The 25,965-nt window shown below is 32.8% G+C and overlaps 1 protein-coding gene across 1 annotated transcript in view; it reads left to right on the forward strand.

Annotated features, from left to right (window-relative positions):
- The window catches only part of LOC143062603 (uncharacterized), a 142,496-nt gene that overhangs the window by 26,601 nt on the left and 89,930 nt on the right, over positions 1-25,965 (forward strand). The window contains exons 17-33 of the mRNA XM_076234267.1: positions 859-1,004; positions 1,267-1,446; positions 2,216-2,374; positions 2,975-3,117; positions 3,477-3,547; positions 4,260-4,417; positions 6,311-6,477; positions 7,419-7,605; positions 8,393-8,557; positions 9,494-9,667; positions 10,385-10,532; positions 12,721-12,792; positions 20,395-20,546; positions 20,932-21,070; positions 22,944-23,153; positions 23,665-23,731; positions 25,396-25,559. Of these exons, the coding sequence (XP_076090382.1) occupies positions 859-1,004; positions 1,267-1,446; positions 2,216-2,374; positions 2,975-3,117; positions 3,477-3,547; positions 4,260-4,417; positions 6,311-6,477; positions 7,419-7,605; positions 8,393-8,557; positions 9,494-9,667; positions 10,385-10,532; positions 12,721-12,792; positions 20,395-20,546; positions 20,932-21,070; positions 22,944-23,153; positions 23,665-23,731; positions 25,396-25,559 (2,502 nt within the window). The remainder of the gene's footprint in view (positions 1-858; positions 1,005-1,266; positions 1,447-2,215; positions 2,375-2,974; positions 3,118-3,476; positions 3,548-4,259; positions 4,418-6,310; positions 6,478-7,418; positions 7,606-8,392; positions 8,558-9,493; positions 9,668-10,384; positions 10,533-12,720; positions 12,793-20,394; positions 20,547-20,931; positions 21,071-22,943; positions 23,154-23,664; positions 23,732-25,395; positions 25,560-25,965) is intronic.

The raw sequence follows: 25,965 nt of genomic DNA on the forward strand, positions 1-25,965 counted from the left end.
TACCTCCCTTACATTGCTTGAAAATTATGTATTAAGAAATGATGATTGTCTTGAGATGTGTAGCTGTAAATTTATTTTTAGAAGTTACTGTTTATTAATATTAATTTTAACCATGACTGTATGTCATTTTATATTTTGTTATTTTATGATGTATCTAAATGAGTATTTTTTGTTGCCAATTCCATCCATTAGAAATTTGAATTGAGATTATTTTTTTGATAAGGAAATGGGGGAGGTGAAAAAAATATGGGTGAGGGGAAGTGGTGTAAAATTTTTCTCATTTCAGATTTCAGAAATAAAAAAGATTTTTTTTACAAATTTTGTTTGAGGGGATTAATATTCAACAGCATAGTGTATTGTTCAATAGCAAAAAAAAAATTAAGTTCATTAGACAACATTCATTCTGTGTCAGAAACCTATGATGTGTCAACTACTTAATTACAATTCAAATTCAGCGCTGTATCAAGCTTGCATGTTGTGTCCATACTTGCCCTAACTGTTCAGGGTTCGACCACTGCGGTCGTAAAAGGTGCACCCTGCAGAGTATCTGTTTTTTTAGAGGCAGGCTGGTATACTATAAGTGTATTTATATAAGTGTTTGCAAAGATACTGGTAATCTTACTTTCTAACACAATTAAGGCTATTATGGGTCGTTGATGAAGTTTTACACCCTTAAAGTAGTAATTATATTCTCTGTACTGTCAAGAAGACAAATATAACTGAATACTAAAAGATGGAAAGAGTATTGATTACAGTAGATAAATTATTTTTTGATTACAAAAAAACAGGAATAACACTATTTTATATATTTTTGGGCCTAAATTGATTACAACTGGACTCTATTTTCTATTTTGCCAGCACCACTTAGGGGTCACTTTAAAGTGAGTGTCCATGATGAGGTGTATGCCATGGTTCATGTTGGATTAGTTGGTATAAACCTGGAGTTTTTCCTGGCCAGAATATGTTACAAAGGACAAACATCTTACAGTGTTAATATATTTCAGGTAAATACATATCATAGCAGTGTTTAAAGACATTAGATACATATCTTGACTGTTAATCTATATCATTTGGTGTAACTGCATTATTATTTTACAGTTAAAAAAAATATCTTTTTGACAGTATTAATATAATTTGAATATAAGTATTATACCAGTTTTAGCTGTAACAAACACATATATGGCATAACTTGATTGGTTATGCAGTTTGTGATGAATTGGCCTTAAGCAAACACAAATCAATATGCAGATCTTTGATATTTTTTAGGAAGGGGCAGATATTAAGAAAATTCTGAACATGGCATTGAGATTTGATAAAGTTGTGAAGAACATTGTTGGTGGTATAAAGAAAGGAATTGATTTATTTATGGATATAATCAGTGGCAGACTTTCAATCAAAACTATCGTCCAGAATTTGGTGAAAGCTTTAAAAGGTCTGCCTGCCAAGGTAATTATACAAATAATGAAAGGTGAAAGCTTTAAAAGGTCTGCCTGCCAAGGTAATTATACAAATAATGAAAGGTAATAGCTTTGAAAGGTCTGCCTGCCAAGGTAATAATATAAATAATGAAAGGTGAAAGCTTTGAAAGGTCTGTCTGCCAAGGTGATTATACAAATAATGAAAGGTAAAAGCTTTAAAAGGTCTGCCTGCCAAGGTAATAGTATAAAAGGTCTGCCTGCCAAGGTAATAGTATAAAAGGTCTGCCTGCCAAGGTAGTAATATAAAAGATCTGCCTGCCAAGGTAATAATATAAAAGGTCTGCCTTCCTAGGTAATAATATAAAAGATCTGCCTGCCAAGGTAATAATATAAAAGGTCTGCCTGCTAAGGTAATCATATAAAAGATCTGCCTGCCAAGGTAATAATATAAAAGGTCTGCCTGCCAAGGTAATAATATAAAAGGTCTGCCTGTCAAGGTAATTATATAAATAAGGAAAGTCCATCTGTACAACTTATTCCAATAAATGTTTAAGCTGATTGAAAAATCTTACACTTGTAGTAGTTTTCCAGTCAATGGCATTAAAAGCTGTTCTTCCAAACAACACAATGCCACACAGGTCCTTACACAATATTAGTCTTGTTGAAATCCATGTATGCTGTTGACAGAGAGTCATGAAGTTCTTCAAGACACATAATTCAGTATTATAGTGTGGATATTTAATGTTTTCAGACATGTAACTTATAAATTGATAATTGAAATGTTGTATTTTCAACAGGTTGCTGACCTCAGATCTAGGGCAAGTAAAGCAATAAAGACAATTGGACAATTTGATGAACTCCAGTTACCTCCCTTCATCAAACCAGTGAAAAATTTAATCAATAAAGTACAGAAGCTATTTAATGATATTAAAACTGATGTGATGAACTTTTACAATGTAAGTACCATTACATCTATGTGATTTATCTCCTAACCATTACTTTCCTCTCGGTTATAAATATATTTTATAGAAGTTTCTATGAAGTTCTGTTTATTTTACATAACATTACAAGAGTAGATGAAAACTTTGAGTACTCAGCTACTATTTTATAAAAGGCAATAGCAGAAAAACATTCAAGAGATTGAAAGACCAGTGATAAAAATAAGATTGAGAATGGAAATGGGGAACATGTCAAAGAGACAACAACCCAACCAAAGAGCAGAAAAACAGCCAAGGGCACCAATTGGTCTTGAACACAGTGAGAAAATCCAGCATCTTTAGGTGGACCTCAGCTGGCCCCTAAATAATGTGTACTAGTTCAGTGAAAAAATATAAATGAACTAAAATTAACGAACATATAGAGGCTCCTGGCTCGGTTGAAAGTCAAAGAAACATTATCAAGGTTAGTTAATTTGACAATTTTCTTGTTGATAGATAACAACATTCTATACTTTAATAATAAAACATATTTGACTTTTGTATAGTCATAACTCTGAAGGCTCACTGGATGAAAGGATTTATTCTATCCAGCTTTGATATAACTTTGCTTTCTTGCAGACATTGGAAGAGATTATAGAGGTACAGTTACCTGTGCTAGCTGACCGTCTTTACAAGTCAGTAGTGGATGTAATTGAAGGGTTTGGAATGATTGGAAAGAATCCAAAGTCAGCACTTATAAAGATTGGTGTGGGTGTGTTCCAGTAAGTATTGTTATCAATGTTTTGTACGCTTAAAAATGTAATAAGTTGACAAAAAAAACTAGAAAAGTTATGCATAGTATTGAAGAAATGAAATATGGCCATTGCCATGGAGGAAATGTGCATCCTTTTGATCTTGTGAATATCCAATGGTAATGTTGCAATAGTATTCAAATTAGAACATTTTTGGATAGCTCTCTGTTGTGCAGTGGGATAAGAGAAATAATTTCTTTAGTTTTACTTCATTTTGATGTTAGATATATATTGATAATAACCTACAACCTATGATTTTGTTTAAACATTTCTCGTTTTATGTTGTGTGAGAAAATTAGGTGAAATGCAAAAACTTCTATATTTTACAGAATATATACATCATATAAAGAAGCTCTGCAATTAAAAAACAAGACACAGGAGGCTTGTTTTTTCTTGAAAGGTAAACATTTATCTATTTATTCAATTATTGTTAAAAATTAGGGAATTAGTTTTTACCAAATATGTTAGATTAAAAAAAACCACATGCTGCACACTATCTCAAATATGCCCTTAAAACTTTACCAAACTATCAGTTTTTCACTTTAGGCAATCTAGAGTAATGGAACATTCATTTAAATACTAAGGTGTCCCAAATCTGGACCTACCCATATATGCCTTGTTTAAAAAACTTGATCAATGTATTAAATTGAATGATTATCAGAGGATAAATCTTTATGGTGTACAGCAATGTTGGTCTACTGATTTTTCAACACATTGACATATTTCTCTTTTGTCTCCAAGAGTTATGGGACTTTAAACAACAATAAAAATTAACATAAATAGTCTAACACGCATCAATCATGCATAATCTATCTTTAGCTAAGTGGTTAAATTGAAGTTCACATGAATAAGGCTTCAATGAGGTCAAATTATTCACTTGCAAGTGAATAATTCACCATTAATTTTTTTTTATGTATCTTGTAGCTAATGCCCCTTTGATAACTTTATTGACTCAATTGTGATCTGTTGATAGAAATCTTCAACAACTTATCTGCCTAAACTTGAAGAACATTATTTTGTAGACAAAACTTGCTTCTGGCGCAAATACAAAATTTCAATACTGGTATTTATGATGAGTTCATTATGAATGTATTACAATGTTCACTTTACAGATGAGAAACCTTATTGGTGGGATATCAAAAAGGAATATGTGAAACTAGAGAACTTGGTGATAATAGTTAAAGACCAATTAAAAAATTCAGGAAACCAGTGGGTTGATGATGTAAAAGAAGATGTTGTTGCTGAGTTTACCAAAGGGAAATACACTATGGTATGTGTTTTATGCTTTATGTTACTAAAGGGAAATACACTGGTATGTGTTTTATGCTTCATGTTATGAAATACACTATGGTATGTGTTTTATGCTTTATGTTACTAAAGGGAAATACACTGGTATGTGTTTTATGCTTTATGTTACTAAAGGGAAATACACTATGGTATGTGTTTTATGCTTTGTGTTACTAAAGGGAAATTACACTGGTATGTGTTTTATGCTTCATCTAATGAAATACACTGGTATGTGTTTTATGCTTTATGTTACTAAAGGGAAATACACTATGGTATGTGTTTTATGCTTTATGTTACTAAAGGGAAATACACTATGGTATGTGTTTTATGCTTTATGTTACTTAAGGGAAATACACTATGGTATGTGTTTTATGCTTTGTGTTACTAAAGGGAAATTACACTGGTATGTGTTTTATGCTTTATGTTACTAAAGGGAAATACACTGGTATGTGTTTTATGCTTCATCTAATGAAATACACTGGTATGTGTTTTATGCTTTATGTTACTAAAGGGAAATACACTATGGTATGTTTTTTATGCTTTATGTTACTTAAGGGAAATACACTATGGTATGCGTTTTTTGCTTTGTGTTACTAAAGGGAAATACACTATGGTATGTGTTTTGTGCTTTATGTTACTAAAGGGAAATACACTGATATGTGTTTTATGCTTTATTGTCGAGCCTGCAACTTTGTTGCAGAAAGCTCGACATAGGGATAGTGATCCGGCGGCGGCGGCGGCGGCGGTGTTAGCTCACTTCTTAAAAGCTTTATATTTCAGAAGGTGGAAGACCTGGATGCTTCATACTTTGTATATAGATGCTTTATGTTATGAAGTTTCCGTCTGTCACATGTCCAATGTCCTTGACCTCATTTTCATGGTTCAGTGACCACTTGAAATAAAAGTTCAAATATTTTGTAATGTTGAATTCTCTCTTATTTTAAGTAAACCTTGCAAGGTCCTCATGTCTGTCAGACAGTTTTCACTTGACCTCGACCTCATTTCATGGATCAGTGATCAAGGTTAAGTTTTGGTGGTCAAGTCCATATCTCAGATACTATAAGCAATAGGGCTAGTATATTCGTTGTATGGAAGGACTGTAAGGTGTACATGTCCAACTGGCAGGTGTCATCTGACCTTGACCTCATTTTCATGGTTCAGTGGTTATAGTTAAATTTTTGTGTTTTGGTCTGTTTTTCTCATACTATATGCAATAGGTCTACTATATTTGTTGTATGGAATGATGGTAAGGTGTTCATGTCTAGCGGGCAGATGTCATCTGACCTTGACCTCATTTTCATGGTTCAGTGGTCAAAGTTAAGTTTTTGAGTTTTGGTCTTTTTATCTAATACTGTATGCCATAGGTCAACTATATTTAATGTATGGAAATATTTTATGATCTTTATGTCAGTCGTGCAGGTTTTATTTGACAGTGACCTCATTTTCACGGTTCATTGCACAGTGTTAAGTTTTTGTGTTTTGGTCTATTTTTCTTAAACTATTAGTAATGTGTCAACTATATATGTTGTATAGAAGCATTGTTAGCTGTACATGTCTGCCTGGCATGGTTCATCTGACCTTGACCTCATTTTCAAGGTACATTGGTCTTTGTTTAGTTATCTTGGTTAATGTTAAGTTTATGAGACAGTTGTAATAAAACTAAGCTTTATACTTAGGACTATCAACATAATATCAATGATTAGTATAGAAGGCGAGACATTTTAGCGTGTGCACTCTTGTGTTACTAAAGGGATGATAAAATGAACATTCTTACTGAGATATATTATTAAACCAAGAATTAAGGAAGAAATTATGTGGCTTGAATATATCTCTTGTTAAATATGTATAGATTATATTTATGTTATATTTATTTCAGAGTAAGGTCAGAAAAGACATAGTTGAAGAATTGACCACCCTGATAGATGATCTCCTTAATCCTTTTTCCTATCTAGACGGCTTAGCAGATCCATTTATTCATGCATATGAGGCAACATTTGGTGTGATCAAGTCTATAAAGGAAGCTCACACAATACTTAAAGATGGGTATGATATACCATTGAAAACCTTTACTGTGCAAATTTCCCTCAAAAGTCTTTAAAGAAGCTATAATATTTTTTATAGAAGATAGTTTTTATATAAAATGCTGTCTGTCAAATATTTACTTTAAACCTTGATTACATGCAATGTCTCTGCATTTCTGCAGATTAACAGACAAAACAAAAAGTATTATTTAACTTGTGAAATCTGTATACACCAATATAAATTCTTTGGGTAAAGATTAGTTTATTTATGAATACCGATACACAACACAATGTTTGTCAGTGGATAGAGTTAGGATGTTATTTATTATCCACATCAATATTTCTAGTAAGAAATTACCAGGAACTTTATAATAAGAAATCAGGCATCAGTCAAAACATGCAGTTAATAATTCCCAAAAAATATCTGGTTAGTTTACTATTTTTTCATTATTATTGGTTGGATACTGGTTTTAGTTGATTTTGTGGGTACAGGTGTCAATCAAGAATTTAAAATTTCAACAAACTACAAAATTTCCTATGGCCGGTATGCAGAATTTCTCAAAACCTCTAAATTAAATATCCACAAAAATTGGAACACACCAATAAAAAAATGAATCCACAGTACATGTTTGAGGTTTAAGACAGGTAATTCTCAAACAATATCTGGTTATTGTTCATGTTTCAGGTATAAGACAGGTAATTTTTTTCCTGCGTTGTAAATTTTCACAGATAAATCAAAATCTTCAAAATAAATCTCACCAATTTAAAAGTGCACATGCAATGGTAATGATAAAATTTTTGAAATCTGCCAAAATGATAACTGCCAAAATATTTCGTATACCTTATTCAATGAAATTTTACACCTGCAAAAATAACAAGCTATATGGTATCTGGTTAGTGTACATGTCTCAGGTTTAAGACTGGTAATTCCCAAACAACATCTGATTATTTTACATGTTTCAGATATGAGACAGGAAAATCATTACTAGACAGTATTTTTGGTAGTAAAGTTCCTCCAGAGTTTCCCAGGAAGACAAGGCTAGATAAGGATGGCTGTAGAGGGACAGGATTTTATCCAGCAAGATTGTTAAGTGGGGCTGAGGAGTATTGGTCTGAGGGTGTGGACTTGGAAATAGCAGCTGGAAACACGGTAAGGAGTTGTCAAGGATTGTGGGAACGTTATGCGTTCGTATGTGTGCAGTCGCCACTAAAGATGTGACGTTGCGTTACCATGTATATTATACTTATGATTCTTGCTTGTTTGAATGAATATTAAACATACACTTGCTTGTATTTATTGAGAGTCCTAATCGAACACAACGCGAAGTACTAACACACTCAAAACCCAACAGGAGTAATGGCATGACGGTGTAGACTTGGAAATAGATGAATTGGTCAGGGTATTGGTGTTCTATACTCTAGAATAAATCATCTCACAATTTTTTTATACTTTCTATTTGACATAACGAAATTAGGATACACTTAACCATTGTTTAAAAGCATAATCAAGAACCTTAGTGGCAATATTAAGGCTAAACAGCATTGTATTAGTAATTGAAGTAAATGTTACTATTGTAAGTGAGTTGTAAAGATTAATAATAAAGTGATTATATAGGTATTAGCAACTTAATGTTTCAATAAGTAAGGTTAAAAATGGTCCCAATCAGTTTGCAATGGCATATAAATGTAAGAAAAAACATCTTTCTCTTTCAGATTGAAGCCCCTTTTGCTGGTTATATGATGTAAGATATGACACCTTTCTCTTTCAGATTGTAGCCCCTTTTGCTGGTAATATGATGTAAGATATAACACCTTTCTCTTTCAGATTGTAGTCCCTTTTGCTGGTTATATGATATAAGATATAACGCCTTTCTCTTTCAGATTGTAGCCCCTTTTGCTGGTTATATGATGTAAGATAGAACATCTTTCTCTTTCAGATTGTAGCCCCTTTTGCTGGCTATATGATGCTGACTGACAGACCTAATGAAATCCTGATAAAGACGACTGGTGGATCACTGAAGGATATGGAAGTTTATATAACAAACATCTCTCCAATGTCAACAATTCTTCATCCAAATGATGAGAACTACATAGAAAACTCAGTTTGTATACAATAATTCTAGTTATAGATATTACAAAACTGTTTCAAACAGAAACAGTATAACCTGTCTAATCCTGCAACTAAGTATTCTAACACCCTGCTTTAACCGACGAATTTTCATGGTCCCAAAATACGTCTATTCTTACACCCTGCTTAATCCGACATTTTTTTGGGGTCCCCCAGTGTGTGGGACTGGGCAGGTTTCACTGTCCTTACAATTTATGCACAAAGTTGCAGTTCACTGGCCTGTTAATGTTGTTTTTACATTAAATCTGTTCAGAAGTGTACTGGCTTATATATTAGTTTATAAGAATGTAATTTGTTCAAGATTTTTTGACTTCGAAAAAGGTTTGAGTAACTGTAAATATAAAAAAGCAGATGTGGTATGATTGCCAATGAGACAACTGTCCACAAGAGACTAAAATGACACAGAAATTTAACAACTATAGGTCACCATACAGCCTACAACAATGTGCAAAGCCCATACCGCATAGTCAGCTATAAAAGGCCCCAATATGACAATGTAAAACAATTCAAACAAGAAAACTAACGGCCTTATTTATATAAAAAAAAAAAAAAAAAAAAAAGAACGAAAAACAAATATGTAACACATAAACAAATGACAACCACTGAATTACAGGCTCCTGACTAGGGACAGGCACATACATAAATAATGTGGCTGGGTTAAACATGTAAGCTGGATCCCAACCGTCCCCCTAACCTGGGACAGTAAGACCTCTTTGGTCAAATTTGTACTTTCTTCGTCTCTATTTGATATTTGTGTGAAAGTTAATTTGTAGTCTTAAGTCCTGTTCTTTGTAAAGTTTTATTAGTCTACACAGTTCAAATACAAGATGTAAAACAAGTTATTTGATGCTATAAAATTGTAATAACACTCCTATTTGATTATTAGATATTTATGTATTTTGTATTACAGATTTCTTCAGGTGTAGATATAGGAACAGCTACCAACTCACCCTGTACAAATCACATTCATCTAACAATGAAGAAAGGAGGAGGTTATATAGATCCCACAAGATTTCTGGAAGACAGAATGTTTGTTTTTGAACCTTACTATGAATCCTGTAATGATTATAAACTAGTGTGGAAAGTAGGTTCAAATAATAAGTCATTTTAGATGTGGATTTTGAAAAAAATGTGCAGAAAAAAAAGTAATTTTGAATAGTAGAAAATTAGAGAGTTGAGTTTCTTACAAAAAAATACATGATTCAAAAAATGTTTTTTAGAACATTTTAATTTTTACTATTTTGGTTTGTGTGACAAAAATTGATTAGTAGTATTACTTATTCTGCATTTTACAGATACATAATTTATTTAATACTTATCTGCCTGTGTATGTAATAATATATATACAACTCGTCTGAACATCAACCCAACAATGTTAGATATGTAAATTTGCTTTCACAAAATTTTTTTTCTTCCCTCTCCGGGATTATATACTCACAGTGTCACCTTCATTGTCCCATTTAATTTTTCATCATCAAAATTATCCTGGGTTATCATAAATCTTGTTTATCTCAGCTTATTAACCAATCAAATTTGTTGATATACATTTTTTAGGTTACATCTTTGTTACAAAATTTTGAATGTGTATGGTAATTTTGAATATGAGAAAATACTAATTGAGTTTGAGATCAGCAATGCTCAATGTTGAATGACCTTCCGTTAGGTGACTGAATGTTAAAATTGAGTCTAAAAGTGATGTGGTGAATTTTTTTTCTTGAGAATTGATTCAATAAATCTGCAGCTGATAAAGGCATTCAATGGAATAATTTATGTCACCATTTTTTTATTATTTTTTTGTTAGTTTGAGGTGAAAGCTGTTGGTTTAGTAGTGAAGAAAGAGGGAAAGAATGAGGAAGACACTACACCAGATATGCCCAACAGTGATGTAGCTCCTGTGGACCCTCCCCCAATGTCAGCTGACCCAGGAGAAGACATACAGGCGGCAAAAAGTTTGTAATCAGTCAATTAGTTTGATTATTTAAACATTATTCATGAAAATGATTAAACAATAATACATGTTTTGCAAAGAATTGTTTGTTTGCTCTGTCACTGTTCAAATTATGCATCTGCTATAGTAATACAATACAGATTATTTAATATAAAACTTTCTTTAATTGATTTTGTCTCCCCTTGATGGAGTCAAAAAGTGAGACATAGGTATGCTGTTTCCATCGTTGGTGGAGTCAACAATGTATTAGTTTGTTATTTAATCTAGTTTATGGTGATCAACTTGTGGTAGGTCAGTCATATTTGGTATGCAATTGTATCAGCATTGGCACATCTCATGTCCATGGAAATAATTTGGCCCTGCCTTCTCAGTCAAGGTCTATTGATTTTGAATCTTTTTGCTTAGTTTACATGTATTAGTTTGTGATTAGGTTTGTTTAAGGGGAACCATTAGTGGTAGGCCAATGTATATTGGTATGCAGTTGTATAAGGATCTCATTTCCATGGAGATTATTTGGCCCTGCCTTCTCAGTCATGGTCTTGATTTTGAAACTTTGACTTAGTTGACATGTATTAGTTTGTGATTAGATCAGTTTAAGATGAAATGCTTATATTAAGTCCATGATATTTGGTATGCAAATGTATTGCCATTTGCATGTCTCGTCTCCATGGAGATTATATAGCCCCATCCCCTCATAATGTTCATTGATTTTGAAACTTTTTCATAGTTTACAAGTTTATGTTTGTGTTTAATTTTTTTTAAAGGAAAGGATTTATGATAGGTCAATGGTATTTGGTATGAAGATGTACTAGCATTGGCACATCTCATTTCCATAGAGATTGTATATTCCATAGTAGCAGACTTGGCATTCTTTAAAAGAACTGCACTTGGTTTCAGTTCATAGCAATGCAAATGTGTATTCATTTTAAAAGAAAGAAGAGCACACAGTGTATCCTTATTAAGATCAGCCCTAAACTCTGTAGCTATTTTCTTTACTAAAGAAAATGCCCTCTCACTGTCTGCATTGCTGTTTGGCAAAACCAGTAATGTTTTAGCAAGTTTTGACAAAACAAAAAATCTTGGCTTGTTTTCAACTACCACTTTGTTATTTTCAACTGAAAGGGCCCTCTTTACTATTTGGGTGGTTTTAGTTTTTCCACAGGAATAACCTGAAGCTATTTCACTGTCAGAGAACATTAATTTACACAATTTTGTGAAATGGTCAGTTACTGCAAAGGAAAGGTTGTGCTCAGCCACAAAGTACGAAAATAAAGTTTCTGCATTAGTTACTTTATCAGCCAAAACACTTTTGGTCTTTGTGAAGAAAGATGCCATGCCCTTAGATTCTGCCTGAGATTTTTCCAACTTTGAATGAGTCATTGTTTTAGAATGTCTGACAAGATCATTTCTTGCCCCTGCGCTAACATTGATATGTGAATTACAAAGTGTGCAATAAGCATCATTCTGGCTCCTTTCACTTGGTTTAACCCATTTAAATTCCGATTCCCAACATTTACTGTATGAACATGAATACTTTTTCCTTTTACTTGGTGTGGAACAAGCTGGCCCAGACAGGGACCACTTTCTTTCCGACATAATTTTGAAATGAAAAACTATTTTTTAATTTAATTAACTGAATAATACTCACTAAAAAACTAATCTTACCTTGAAAATATCGTTTTGACTTTTGGTTACATTGAAAAAGACCGATAAAACCGAAGGTCGTATTACTTCTAAATACCGGAAACAATTCCGGTCAGAAATCCGGGTGAAACGGGTAATGTTAGAAATTCCCGGGACCCGCCGGGTAAAGAAAAACTCCCGGGTGAGAGGTGAAAATAACGGGTGTCACCCGCAAAAAACGGGTGAGTTGACAGGTATGGATGCAGTTTTAAGAAAAAAAAATTTAATAAGTTAGAAAACAAATAAATACTTAAGTAATAAGGTTGCAGTATAAGAAAACAGATAAGTACTAGAGCAATACAAAGGCAGAAGACAATACTAAATAACTGCTATTACAAACGAGTGCTAGAACAATGATGTTTTAATACAAAAAAGCAAAACAAATGCTAAAGCAATGCTATTACAAGCAAGTGATAAAGCAATTAGATTTACTTGGACAGAAAAAAAAATTATGTGTAAATGAAATTTAGTCTATTGGTGTTATAGATGATAATTTTAATTTTTAGATAACCCCAGTGGCATGTTTTCCAAATTTCAAAACTCAGGATCGTTGTCGGGATCAATGTCTGGAGCAAAAGGTATTTTAAATTTCATTTTTAGCTCACCTGGCCTAAAAGGCCAAGTGAGCTTTTCTCATGACTTGGCGTTCGGCGTCCGTCGTCCGTCGTCGTCGTTAACTTTTACAAAAATGTTCTCCTCTGAAACTACTGGGCCAAATTAAACCAAACTTGGCCACAATCATCATTGGGGTATCTAGTTTAAAAAATGTGTCCGGTGACCCGGCCAACCATCCAAGATGGCCGCCATGGCTAAAAATAGAACATAGGGGTAAAATGCAGACATAACTCAAAAACCAAAGCATTTAGAGCAAATCTGACATGGAGTTGAATTGTTAAACAGGTGAAGATCTATCTGCCCTGAAATTTTCAGATGAATCGAATAACCCGTTGTTGGGTTGCTGCCCCTGAATTAGTAATTTTAAGGAAATTTTGCTGTTTTTGGTTATTATCTTGAATATTATTATAGATAGAGATAAACAGTAAAAAGCAATAATGTTCAGCAAAGTAAGATTTACAAATAAGTCAACATGACTGAAATGGTCAGTTGACCCCTTTAGGAGTTATTGCCCTTTATAGTCAATTTTTAACCATTTTTCGTAAATCTTAGTAATATTTTACAAAAATCTTCTCCTCTGAAACTACTAGGCCAATTTAATCCAAACTTGGCCACAATCATCTTTTGGGTTAGTAGTTTGAAAAATGTGTCCGGTGACCCGGCCATCAAACCAAGATGGCCGCCATGGCTAAAAATAGAACATGGGGTAAAATGCAGTTTTTGGCTTATAACTCAAAACCCAAAGCATTTAGAGCAAATCTGACATGGGGTAAAATTGTTTATCAGGTCAACATTTTTCTGCTCTGAAATTTTTAGATGAATCGGACAACCCGTTGTTGGGTTCCTGACCCTGAATTGTTAGTTTTAAGGAAATTTTGCTGTTTTTGGTCATTATCTTGAATATTATTATTGATAGAGATAAACTGTAAACAACAATAATGTTCAGCAAAGTAAGATTTACAAATAAGTCAACATGACTGAAATGGTCAATTGACCCCCTTAGGAGTTATTGTTCTTTATAGTCAATTTTTAACAATTTTCATAAAATTTGTAAATTTTTACTAACATTTTCCACTGAAACTAATGGGCCAAGTTCATTATAGATAGAGATAATTTTAAGCAGCAAGAATGTTCAGTAAAGTTAGATGTACAAACACATCACCATCACCAAAACACAATTTTGTCATGAATCCATCTGCTTCCTTTAATATTCACATAAACCAAGGTGAGCGACACAGGCTCTTTAGAGCCTCTAGTTTTTCAATTTGCTGATAATATTAAAATATTTTGTGTGCAGGATTATAAAATAACAAAATGTTAATTTAATGTTCCAGTATTTGGACCATATGCCTATGCCTATGCCAATGACCATATGCGTATACTCATTTGGTTATTATCGGGCCGGACCATATGAGTATTTTGGACCATATAGGTATTTTTTCAAATATGCATTAGAACCGTTTCAATGATAAAATAAACTTTATAATGCAAAGGCTACATAAACATTAAATATTGATGCCGTAGTTAGTTTTCATCGCTACTTGTATTCTTGTATTTATGCGTAGGGTGGAATTTATTTCTACATGGTACTAGTCACTGTACCATAACTGTTCTGCATGAGCTCGTCTTGGTTGTGCACAATCCTCTGTAGTTACACTTTTTGCTTTCGAGTGAAAAGTAAACCTTCTTAGCAGCTTCGTGCAGTGATGACGAGGTCTTGATAATTCCATAACGGTTCTTTTAAGAAATTTTGGAAAATATCTTCCAAGGTCGACATGTTGCCATTTTTAAAGCAATTGCTTTTATGCTATCGCGTATGGCCATCTTTGTGACCCAGATCAGAGACTCCGCCCATATCAAGCCATAGTATTTTGTTAAACAGGCTCCTGGTCTGTCATTCTTTAACACCTATGTATGTTTTCTAATGCAAAACATAGCTTGAAACTTTAAAAAAACGTTAGTGGATTTAAGAAGTTTCAGAATATGTTCTTGTAGATGTATTTTTGTATTTAAAGGGTCAACCGTTTGACTATCAAATAACATAGAAGTCCGAGTGAAAAAAAGTACATTTTTATAACTGCGATTCCGTTTTCAGCCGTTCGTACGATGTTTCAACAAAATATGGATTCATTTCAGTTGTTGATTTAGTATTGAAAATTTAACTGAATTATCTCCTATTAAATACGGTTTTATATGTTTAATTTGTGTTTCTTTAAGAGGTCAGGTGCTCTTGTTCATTCATAAAATTATTGTTCATTCATACATTTATCGTAAAATCAAAATCACTACACAGGTTAATGCGTAGTGTCAAATGATTACCTGTAATCTAAAAATAGACAAACTTTGTTTGCGCAAATAATTTAGCGGAGCGAAACCCTTGTTGAAAACACATAACAATAAGTTCATTTTCCTTTTCTGTCAAACTCCGTAATATTTATCGATCACCTTACTAATGAAATGGACCCGTCCAAACGTAGCAGATGCCAAGCCGGTCCAGATGAAGAGATATTTCAATATTTGGAATTTTCTAGTTACATAGATTGAAAAAAAGTACGTCTTTTTAAATATCATGATCAAAACTGGGAATGCATAACAAATGTCAGATGAAACCATTATCCTCGTCTTTTCAGTGAACAAGTCTACTACGTTTGTTGACACTCGACGGTCCACCGTGTTAGCAATTTTATTTTACATGTTTTTCGCAATGTTTCCTGAAAATTGATAAATGTCAAAGCAACGTAGAGCTGTTTGTTCTTGTTCGTATAATAAAATTGAGAATGGAAATGGGGAATGTGTCAAAGAGACAACAACCCGACCATAGAAAAACATACAACAGCAGAAGGTCACCAACAGGTCTTCAATGCAGTGAAAAATTCCCGCACCCGGAGGCGTCCTTCAACTGGCCCTAAACAATACATCAGTGATAACGATTTAATGTCATGTTTGTCTGTGATGACCCCCCCCCCCCCCCCCCCCTTTTCGGGATTGCATGAGAATTATAGTTATCTCGTACCCACATGCACTTGTTTCTATCCATAGGAAGGTCGGCTATCCATATAAAACTATTTTGGATAGAAACAAGTGCCTGTGCTCGTACCGCATCAGAAGGACATACATGTATATCAACTGAGCAATAATGTTTGGAACTTAGTTTTAAAAATGATGACAAGGCCAATTAAAATTAATTGATAGATTTTCATCCCCGCCCGCCCCGATTTTTTTTATTTTTGAAAAAATTGCGATTTCCGGATTTTGTTCATTTCCGTTACCGGTAACCGTCGATATTTCGTTTCGTGTAAAACTTCCTGTTTTAAATTTCGGTTTTCGTATTGCTTAAAATATTCTAACTGGATGATTAAGTCGATATATTCTGCTGATCTATGATGACAACATCATTTACCGAGAATAAATTAAAAGATTGATTATGAGAAGGGCGTGAAATATTCGCTGTGTCCAAGAACGCAAATCGCCGTACACTATGTCACAAATGACAAATGTTTGCGAGTAAAACACCTTGGATTTATTTTATTTATACAATGACTTTGTGTCAAGAAATTTGGACTGTGAAGGAAACCCAAAAGCGTCAGAATCGTGAAACACATTTGACTGGAATAAAGAAATTGACACAAGCATGAACTTTTTAGATTAATGACCGTATATTGAGTTCAAAAAATCGACAAACATACGCATTTTTAATTTATTAATTTACAGCAAGCTCTTAGAAATAAATTTATCCATGCCTTTCGTTTTTTTGTAAAAAAAAAAACCCAGCAAACATCCTCTGTCCCAATACCCACGATAGAGTCATTAAACAACTATGTTCTACATTGTAATTATATTTGCATCTTGCATATTAAGGACCAACCCTATTATTTCAACACTGTTTGAGTTTTCATTTTATTCTGTACTTATCGTACTCGTGTTGCATACCAATGGATTTTTATTCGGACAACAAAACATAGCTTAGAAAGCAAAATATATTTCATGTAGGTAGTCCAACTGAAGAGAGCATTTCCTCACATTTCTGCTGTTTACTATAAAATAGGTTTCTAAAGCGGCAATTACATGTAGAACAGTGGTGGCCAATCAGAGATATATACTTGAATACGAATTAGAAAAAGCGGCACCAGCATATGGAGTAAATGTGTCTCAATATTGATACGTTACTCTAGAGCTAGCTCAAAGTACATGTACGCTGATTTTGTTGAACGAGGAATACTGCTTTCTCAAAAGTTGCTAAGACAGGGCTATGAATCATCAAATTAAGGTCATCACTCAAGTATGGTTGCCATCATGAGCTGATTGGCCATTATGACAAAAGTGTGTCAGAAATTATATCTCAGTGATATTCTTGCTCAGTCATAACAACCTTCCATCATTACTGAACAGAACAAACAAATAACATGACAGGTGCCGTATACGGTACAGGAAATGCGTACCTTTCCGGAGCACCTGATTTCATTCCTGGTTTTTTGTGGAGTTTGTGTTGTTTCCTACTTATTATTTGTAACTGTTGGTGCAAATGTTTTTTTGTTTTATGAGTCTTTGGTTACTCCTTGGTTTTGATTGTTATTGTCTTATACACGATACCTAATGATGTAGTTACATGATATAATCTTATTATTACACTTGCATATATGATCGAATAACACGTGAAAAGAAGGTTTCATATGAAATAAAATTTAAAAAATAAAATCCTCCCACCCGCCCCATTTTTTTCAAAAATTTGGATGAAAATCTACTAATTAATTTTAGTTGGCCCAAAGTACCATTATGAAAATATTTTTATTAAGCTGAAATATATATTTATTCTTTACATGTTTATGTCTTGTAAGATATTTTATTTCTTTCCCGTTTTTTAACATTTGCGTCTGGAAAGTTGAAATGTTTTAACTTAATCATTTGTGTTAATGGTTAAATATAAATTAATAATGAAAATTGTGAAAATTAAATCAATAAAGGAAATTATTGCCCAGTTACAAACACTACCAGGGGATAATCCATGATGATTTCTTTTTGAGTTATATGTTTCAGCACATGTATATTTGACCCCAACTTTAGCCTGGTAAACGTGTTGTCTCCTTGTGAAATATAAAACATATTAAAAATGACTTTCTGCTAAAGTCTTTTATTTATATAAAGTTAAAACCTTCTTACTTCTAACTAGACAACACTCATGTCAGGTTTAATTATTATATATATGTGGATGAAAAATAAAAGTCCCCAAACATTAACATGACAGCAATTGCTTTTACAGCCTTTAAGGCTTTGATTAAAAGGGTAATTACAAATCGATAATAGGTATAAAATGTGTAAAATCAATTATCTTACCTTCTATACATTTCTAGGAATGTGATTGATTAAAAGCGCCCTCGTGGAGACCGTGTAAAGTTCATATTAGGTTAGTAGGGAGGCGGGGCTTATCTCATCCACGGTTAGTAGTGGTGTTACGTCCCTTTATATTCCATATAAGGTAGTAGGGAGGCAGGGCTTATTTCATTCGCACTCACTGCATATGGAATTAACTGACCCCATATATACCGTATTAGGTCACTAGCACACTATGTAACAAATTTATCTTACCTACTATCTTAACGTGTGAAATTTAGACCTAACAATGAGCTTGTCTTCAATACTGTTTGCATTAAGAAACTACTCCAACTTATTTCATACACAGTTAGTAGTGGTGTTACGTCCCTTTATAAAAACAAAACGGTACTCAGAAAAAATCGTAAAGGTTTCAACAGACGAAAAAATTGATGTTTAAGATTGAAATAAATTCATACAACACATTTCAACCTAACAAGTTGTTATTGTTGGTATCTGTTTTTGTAAGATCAATGGAGTAGTTTCTTATTGCTAACAGTATTGAAGACAAGCTCATTGTTAGGTCTAAATTTCACACGTTAAGATAGTAGGTAGACTTACTGCATATGGAATTTACTGACCCCATATATACCGTATTAGGTCACTAGCACACTATGTAACTAATAATATGTGATACTGCTTATTTTATTTAGTTAAAATCTTTTTATATTCATAATATAATAAAATTACCTTTGGTATCATCTTTTTAATGACGTGACAACTGGAAGAGCCATACTTTATGAAGAGTTTTATTAACTGTAAATTTATTAATAATTATTACCCCGACCATACGCGTACGGTCAGACCATATGAGTATATACCCATACGGTCATGACCATACGCATGTGGTCCAAATACTCATATGATCCGGAACATTAATTTAACTAAAGATACAATTAAAAAAAATCATTATAAGTACCGGTAATTGCGAAATTAGTGTACCTGACTTTCTAAGTAAGAAGTAAACTGTTTTACCCCATGTGTTTTTTATCCCTCCTTCCTTCTGTCAGTAACTTAAAATCAGAGCATCCTGAATTTAAGTTTCAAGCTTTATGTGAGAATGCTTTGCCATTTATAACTTATATACATCTTTTGCTCATCAACTGCCAGTTAAACTAACACTTGTAGTGGTCATTATTGAGCAATAACTTACAATACATTATACTACAAAACTAGTATATAAGTTTCATTAGTATGATATATGTTCATACTTTGTTCTGTTTACACTATCTGAGGTATTTATTTTTGCATTAAGTGTATGTCATAATCAGGGGTGGAATTTAAGCTTTTTTGTGTACTGGCCAGCCGGACCAGTGACCTGAAAACTCTACTAGTCCGGCTCCAAATCTACTGGTCCTGCAAAAATGACATTCATTTGACAAACACTAATATAAATGATAGATGTTTAATTTTATTTTGCTGCTTTCGTTTACATAAGTTAGACAAAGGAATAGTCTTTATTCTGTCTTTTATTGCCGTAGATTTTTTGTGCTGTTCTGATTGCTCATGAGCATGTACAGAATCCAATCTGAAATTTGATGATCCAGTTACGAAAATACATTTCCTATCTAGGTCTGTCACTGCAAATTTTCACATATTGTACAGTTCATTAAATTCCGATCTACTATATAATGCAACCATTCACGATCTTTTTCTCATGATTTTTGGTATTTGCGTTTCCTTTTGTCACTTTCGTATACTTTATTTCGATCTTCCTTTTGATTTTCAGTTATCTTAATTTTTTTGTCCGACGGTTTAACTCCTTCCAAAAATTTACACATTTTATATTGTTGTGAAGGACGCTCACCGAGATATTAATTAACTTGATCAATAATATTGTAATACCCCCCAGTACCGTGTAATTGATTTCACAGGTAAATTGTTTTGTAAACAAACGGAGATTGCGATGCAATCAGTGATTTTTATCGACAAATTTCTACTGGTCCGCCTGACCACCAGCTGACAAAATCTACTGGTCCGATGCAAATTTTACTAGTCCCAGACTACTGGACTAGCGCTAATTTCGACCCCTGGTCATAATTAGCTTAATAATAAAGATGTAACAGTACTTTCATTTGAACCCAAAATTTAAAGAAGATGATTAAAAAATAGGAAGATTGTTCTTGCAAGATAACATTGCTCTAGAGAAGATCAAGTTATTGTTTATTTCAAAATAAAATATTGTTATTTTTTTATAGATATGTTTTCTACACTTCTAAAGAAAGCTGACAGTTTCATGAAAAGATTTTCATTGAAAAAATTAAAGTTAGGAGATATTATAGAATTTCTGGATAAACTTGGCATGACAGACAGTAAACAAAAGTTAGCTGATGTTCTCAAGTCTATAAAGGTAAATTTTCAAAGTAAAATTAGCTTACCATGCTTAAAGCATAGAAAATGTATATTCTTATATGAAAAATTGTTTTTCAATAAAATTTGCTCTTAAACTCTATGATTTCATGATGAAATTATTTCAAATACTAATATTGAAATAAGTATTTGTTTTACCATCAGCTTTATATATGAAGGACAACTTATTTTCACAGATTCTTTCTTTCTCTTTGAGTCCTTTATAGCCCATTTCATGATTTCAAAATTTACTTGATATGGAAATATCTAACTTTTGCATGTTCACGACGATTTATATTTACATTATTTTTCCATGTGTGAAAATAAATCTCTCACGATTTGAAGTTGGTTAAGAGTATATTTCAAAGATACTTGATTACTTTCAGAAACTGATAGATAACAAACCATGTCTAAATCCAGCACAGGCAACAGATGATCAGCTTAAACAAGAACTGTTGGAGCGTGGAAAATCAAGTGATGGATCGAGAGAACAGATGATCACCAGACTCACAACACCTGACAAAAGTAATATCATTCTCAAAACTTTTTTCTTCTTCAAAATTTGACTTACATATGGTATCAAATATTATTATGCATAAAAAACTGTTTATTTACCCTCCAATTGATACTTCATGACAATATTCATTTAATCTTTGCAGAAAATGAAACTATCAAGGTCAATGAAACAGTGTATGGATCATAGCTCTTTTTCTTTTTTAGGGGATTTTTTTTATTATGCCCCAACTATGATAGTAGAGGGGCATTATGTTTTCTGGTTTGTACGTCTGTTTGTCCTTCCGTCTGTACTTCTGTCTATCCTTCTGTCTGTTCGTCCCGCTTTAGGTTAAAGTTTTTGGTCAAGTTCGATTTTGATGAAGTTGAAGTCCAATCAACTTGAAACTCAGTACACATGTGCCTATGATATGATCTTTCAAATTTTAATGCCAAATTAGTGTTTTGACCCCAATTTCACAGTTCACTGAACATAGAAAATGATAGTGCAAATTTCAGGTTAAAGTTTTTGGTCAAGGTAGTTTTTGATGAAGTTGAAGTCCAATCAACTTGAAACTAAGTATACATGTTCCCTGTGATATGATCTTTCTAATTTAAATGCCAAATTAGAGTTTTTACCCAAATTTCACGGTCCACTAAACACAGAAAATGATAGTGGGAGTGGACAGGGGTGTAGCTAGAATAAAATGATGTGCAAACAATTTTGTGGGACCCTTTTATGCAGAAAATGTTTTTTTTTCAATTTTCGGACATAGGACAGTTTAAAGAGGAGCTATATGTAGTCAGGACTTATAAAAAAATTATGATTATAAAACTATTAATAAATCTTCTGAACAGAGTAATACATAACAACCCATATTTGTGATACAGAATTTACTCAAAATTGTCCAAAATCTGCTCTTTGGGTCTAGGCAGAAACAATCTTCTCTATTACTTTGTCAATATTCACACTGAAATATCAATGAATATGCAGTAATGCTAGTAACTGCATCTCATTGTTCATTGTTGATCATACATTTGTTTTCAACATACGTAGTACACTGATAGATCTCCATGGTAGCACTCGCGAGATGTTATAAACCAGCGTACCTGTTCGGCATCGAGCGACCTCCCAATTTAATTCGTCAAAATTACTTGCCAGGTCAGTTTCGTATGTCTCAGACAATGTTGAGATTTGTTCGTTTGTTATATTTCCTACAACACGATGAAGCAGATACAGCGCAAAGAAGCGATTTTCCAGTTCCCTTATCATATGGTCTATGAACGCAAAAAATAATGAGACTTTCCAATACTGTTTTGACGTGTTGGCAGGGTGATTGACTCCGGTAGTTTGTCAACCACATCGCCTCGGCATATTTTCAATGATATCGAAGGGTTCTGATAAATCTAATGCGGATTGGTACATCTCATTCCAAACTGATGAACTGTACACTGTAATATGTGCTCCAAAACTACATTTCTTAGACTGAGTATTACACATTCAAATCTTGTAAAAGATACAAGTTACTGTCCAATTTTGCCATCATCTCCAATAAAACTAATTTTGAAACCAAATGCCGTTATTTAATGATATTTCATCAATTAAAAAAGTGACAACATAGGTGTTTCCTTTAACATTCAATTTATAAATTTTTATTTTGCCATTATTGTTTTTGCATGCCGAATCGATGTGCATGCAACTGCATGTTAGCGTATAGGGAGCTACGCGCCTGGTGGGGCATCCGTGTACTATGGACACATTCTTGTTAATATCTATCTTGTTCAACCTTGTAATTTTTCTATTCAGATATAAGCATACCCTAAATAGCATAATTTCATCTGATTATGCAAATATCCAGAAAATTCACTGTACCATCTAAAACCATGTATGTATTGTATATTACAGGGTGTCCATGGATGTATATTACTACACCAGATAATATGTACTGTACCTATGACTCCATGTGTCTAGGTCTGGAGTGTTGTATGAATGTTAAGTTTCTTATGTTCCTGTACACCATTAAAGCCTACGCCAGATATGATCCTTGTCATTACCAGTTTAGTTTTGGGATAGGAGAGCATAACTACACACTCAAGTTTGATATGGGATATGATGGTAATTGTATATCTTAATTTACTACACCTAGGAATATATAGTTTGAAGCTGACAATACAATAAAGATCCTAGATGACATTGTCATTGTTTCATTACATTTCATGTATGCTGGAGTTGTCCATTAAAAGACTGCAACCAGATTGTCTGGAAATATTCTTTTTTTTTTGTACCTCACTTATCTCCCATGAAAAGTAAAATATGATTTAAAAAATATTTCATTTTTTTATCTCTGATTTATCTCCCCTGAAAAGAAGTAAAGAGTTTATAAATATTTTAGATAAAGTTTAATGTTAAATATGCAAATTTTGAATAATTCTCATTTAATAAAAAGAATTTTTCCTAGTATTGTAATGATGGTCATTTTATCATGTGTTGAACAAAAATATAAAACAATAAACTTGAATGTAATAACTTATTTATTTTATACAGGTTTGTCAAATTAAATACATACAGGTTTCTATTTTATACAGGTTTGTAAGATTAAATACATACAAATTTCTATATTATACAGGTTTGTCAGATGAAATACATACAGGTTTAAAATTTGACATCATGGGAGGAATAGATGGAGTATTAAAGTAAGTAAAGTAGTATTATAATTAATAGATAACTGTAATATTTTATTGTCCAATAGGTGATTTGATGGTCGAAAATTAAGTTTACTGGGGCATGTTAGCAGAGCAAGTAAATAGGTATTTGTGACCCTCAAATCATCAATTGATGCTGTTTTAGATTAAAATACAATATTGTTATCTCCATTCTTATGAAACTGATAGAAAACAACCTCAAATCATACATTTAAAATCTGCTATAAGGTGTCTGCGCTTGTGCGTACATTTTGATAGCATCAATTTTCTATTGATGCCATGAAAATTCATGATGTTATCCAATCAAATTGAACCTTACAAGCAATGTTGCATTAGAATGACTATTTATTTTTATGCCCCACCTACAATAGTAGAGGGGCATTATGTTTTCTGGTCTGTGCTTCTGTTCGTATGTCTGTCCATCCATCCATCCATTCGTCAGTCGTACCGTTCGTCCATCTGTGTGTCTGTTCAGGTTAAAGTTTTTAGTCAAGGTAGTTTTTGATGAGGCTGAAGTCCAATCAACTTGAAACTTACTACACTTGTTGCTTATGATATGATCTTTCTAATTTTAAAGCCAAATTAGACTTTTGACCCCAATTTCACGGTCCACTGAACATAGAAAATGAAAATGGGAGTTTCTGGTTAAAGTTTTTGGTCAAGGTAGTTTTTGATGAAATTGAAGTCCAATCAACTTGAAACTTATTACATATGTTCTCTATAGTATAATCTTTCTAATTTTAATGCAAAATTAGATTATTACCCAATTTCATGGTCCATGGAACATGGAAAAGGATACTGCGAGTGGGGCATCCGTGTACTTTGGACACATTCTTGTTTTGGAATAATTTATTAAAGTACATCTGTTTCAAGTTAATATTGAAAAGTTAATTATTAAATTAGAAATACATATCATTATCAGCCTTGTATATAGTTCACATTGGTACATTCCTCATCCCTTTTTCACCATAAGAAATCAAGTAAAATTTTTTGTAACTGTTCAAAAACATCTAATTATACTCCTGTAATTTCAAATCGTTGGTAAACGTTTGCGGTATTTTTTATGGAAATTTTTTTTTCCATTGTCAGATAGAAGTTGAAATAGTTTGTTAATAATTCTAGAACACTCCACAAAGGTTGGAATAAGTTAAAATCACAAAAGAAAAACCCAGATCATAGTTGAAATCCACCGTTTAAGAGCTATGCTCCTTTACAGATGGAAGAATAGCTGAATTTTTTGTTTTTGTTCTCTATCTTAAGTTTGCCTCATCCAAAATGTTGTGAAATTAAACAGAATGTTTATTTATACATTGTACCACAAGAAAGATCAAGTTCAAATTTTGGTGGTGCCACCTTTACTGTTCTGGAGAAATGTCCCATTTATATTGTTATATGCAAGCAAGGACATAATTCTCCAATTATTTAAACTATAATTTTAAAACACTTGACCGGAGAATGAATGACCCATGAAATATGGGGGACATTTTTTGATTTTATAAATATGTTTTAAAGATTGAAGTACTGTTTGGAATAGAAAAATAGTAATTTATTTTATTATTGAATGCAGAATCATTTTTAAAGCACTCTGATTTATATGCTTATAATATAGCATGAAGGAGAAAACTACATATGTTATTCTCTTGTTATTTACGTAGATATGATATACAGAAGACAGATACTGGATTATTGGCATCTGTTACACTGGGATTATGTCAGCGTGAGGATGCTAGTAATTGTTTGGCAGAATTTAGTTTGTTAGCCAATGCTGTATTACCTCTGCCTATATGTAAAACTGATGGATCTATTACATGGCCACAAGGTAGAACAATCATTAACCTCATTGCTCTTCTATAATGTACCATATACAATACACAATTGTTTTGTTTATATTTAAAATAAAACTTACCAAAGATAAATATTAGAATTTGCCTGCAATTACCTAATACTTTTAGTGTCACGGGCACTATATGCCAGAATAAAACAACACACACGTAGTGAAATCTGCCATGGAATTTTTAACACTGATGTATTGCTGTAATCAACTGTGCAATAATGCTTAGTTACCTCATAGAAAATGCATCGCAAAAAATGTATTCTCTAGCTTAAAAGAAAAAGGTAAAAAGCTATAGATCAGTGCGGCACTCATGTTTATAAAGGTCATAGTCAGGTCATATTTTACTTGTTTTTGTAAAGGATACAGGTTTGGTTCAAAAACCAATTGTGTA

This window comes from Mytilus galloprovincialis, chromosome 2 (assembly GCF_965363235.1).
Source record: "Mytilus galloprovincialis chromosome 2, xbMytGall1.hap1.1, whole genome shotgun sequence".
NCBI classification, from domain to species: domain Eukaryota; kingdom Metazoa; phylum Mollusca; class Bivalvia; order Mytilida; family Mytilidae; genus Mytilus; species Mytilus galloprovincialis.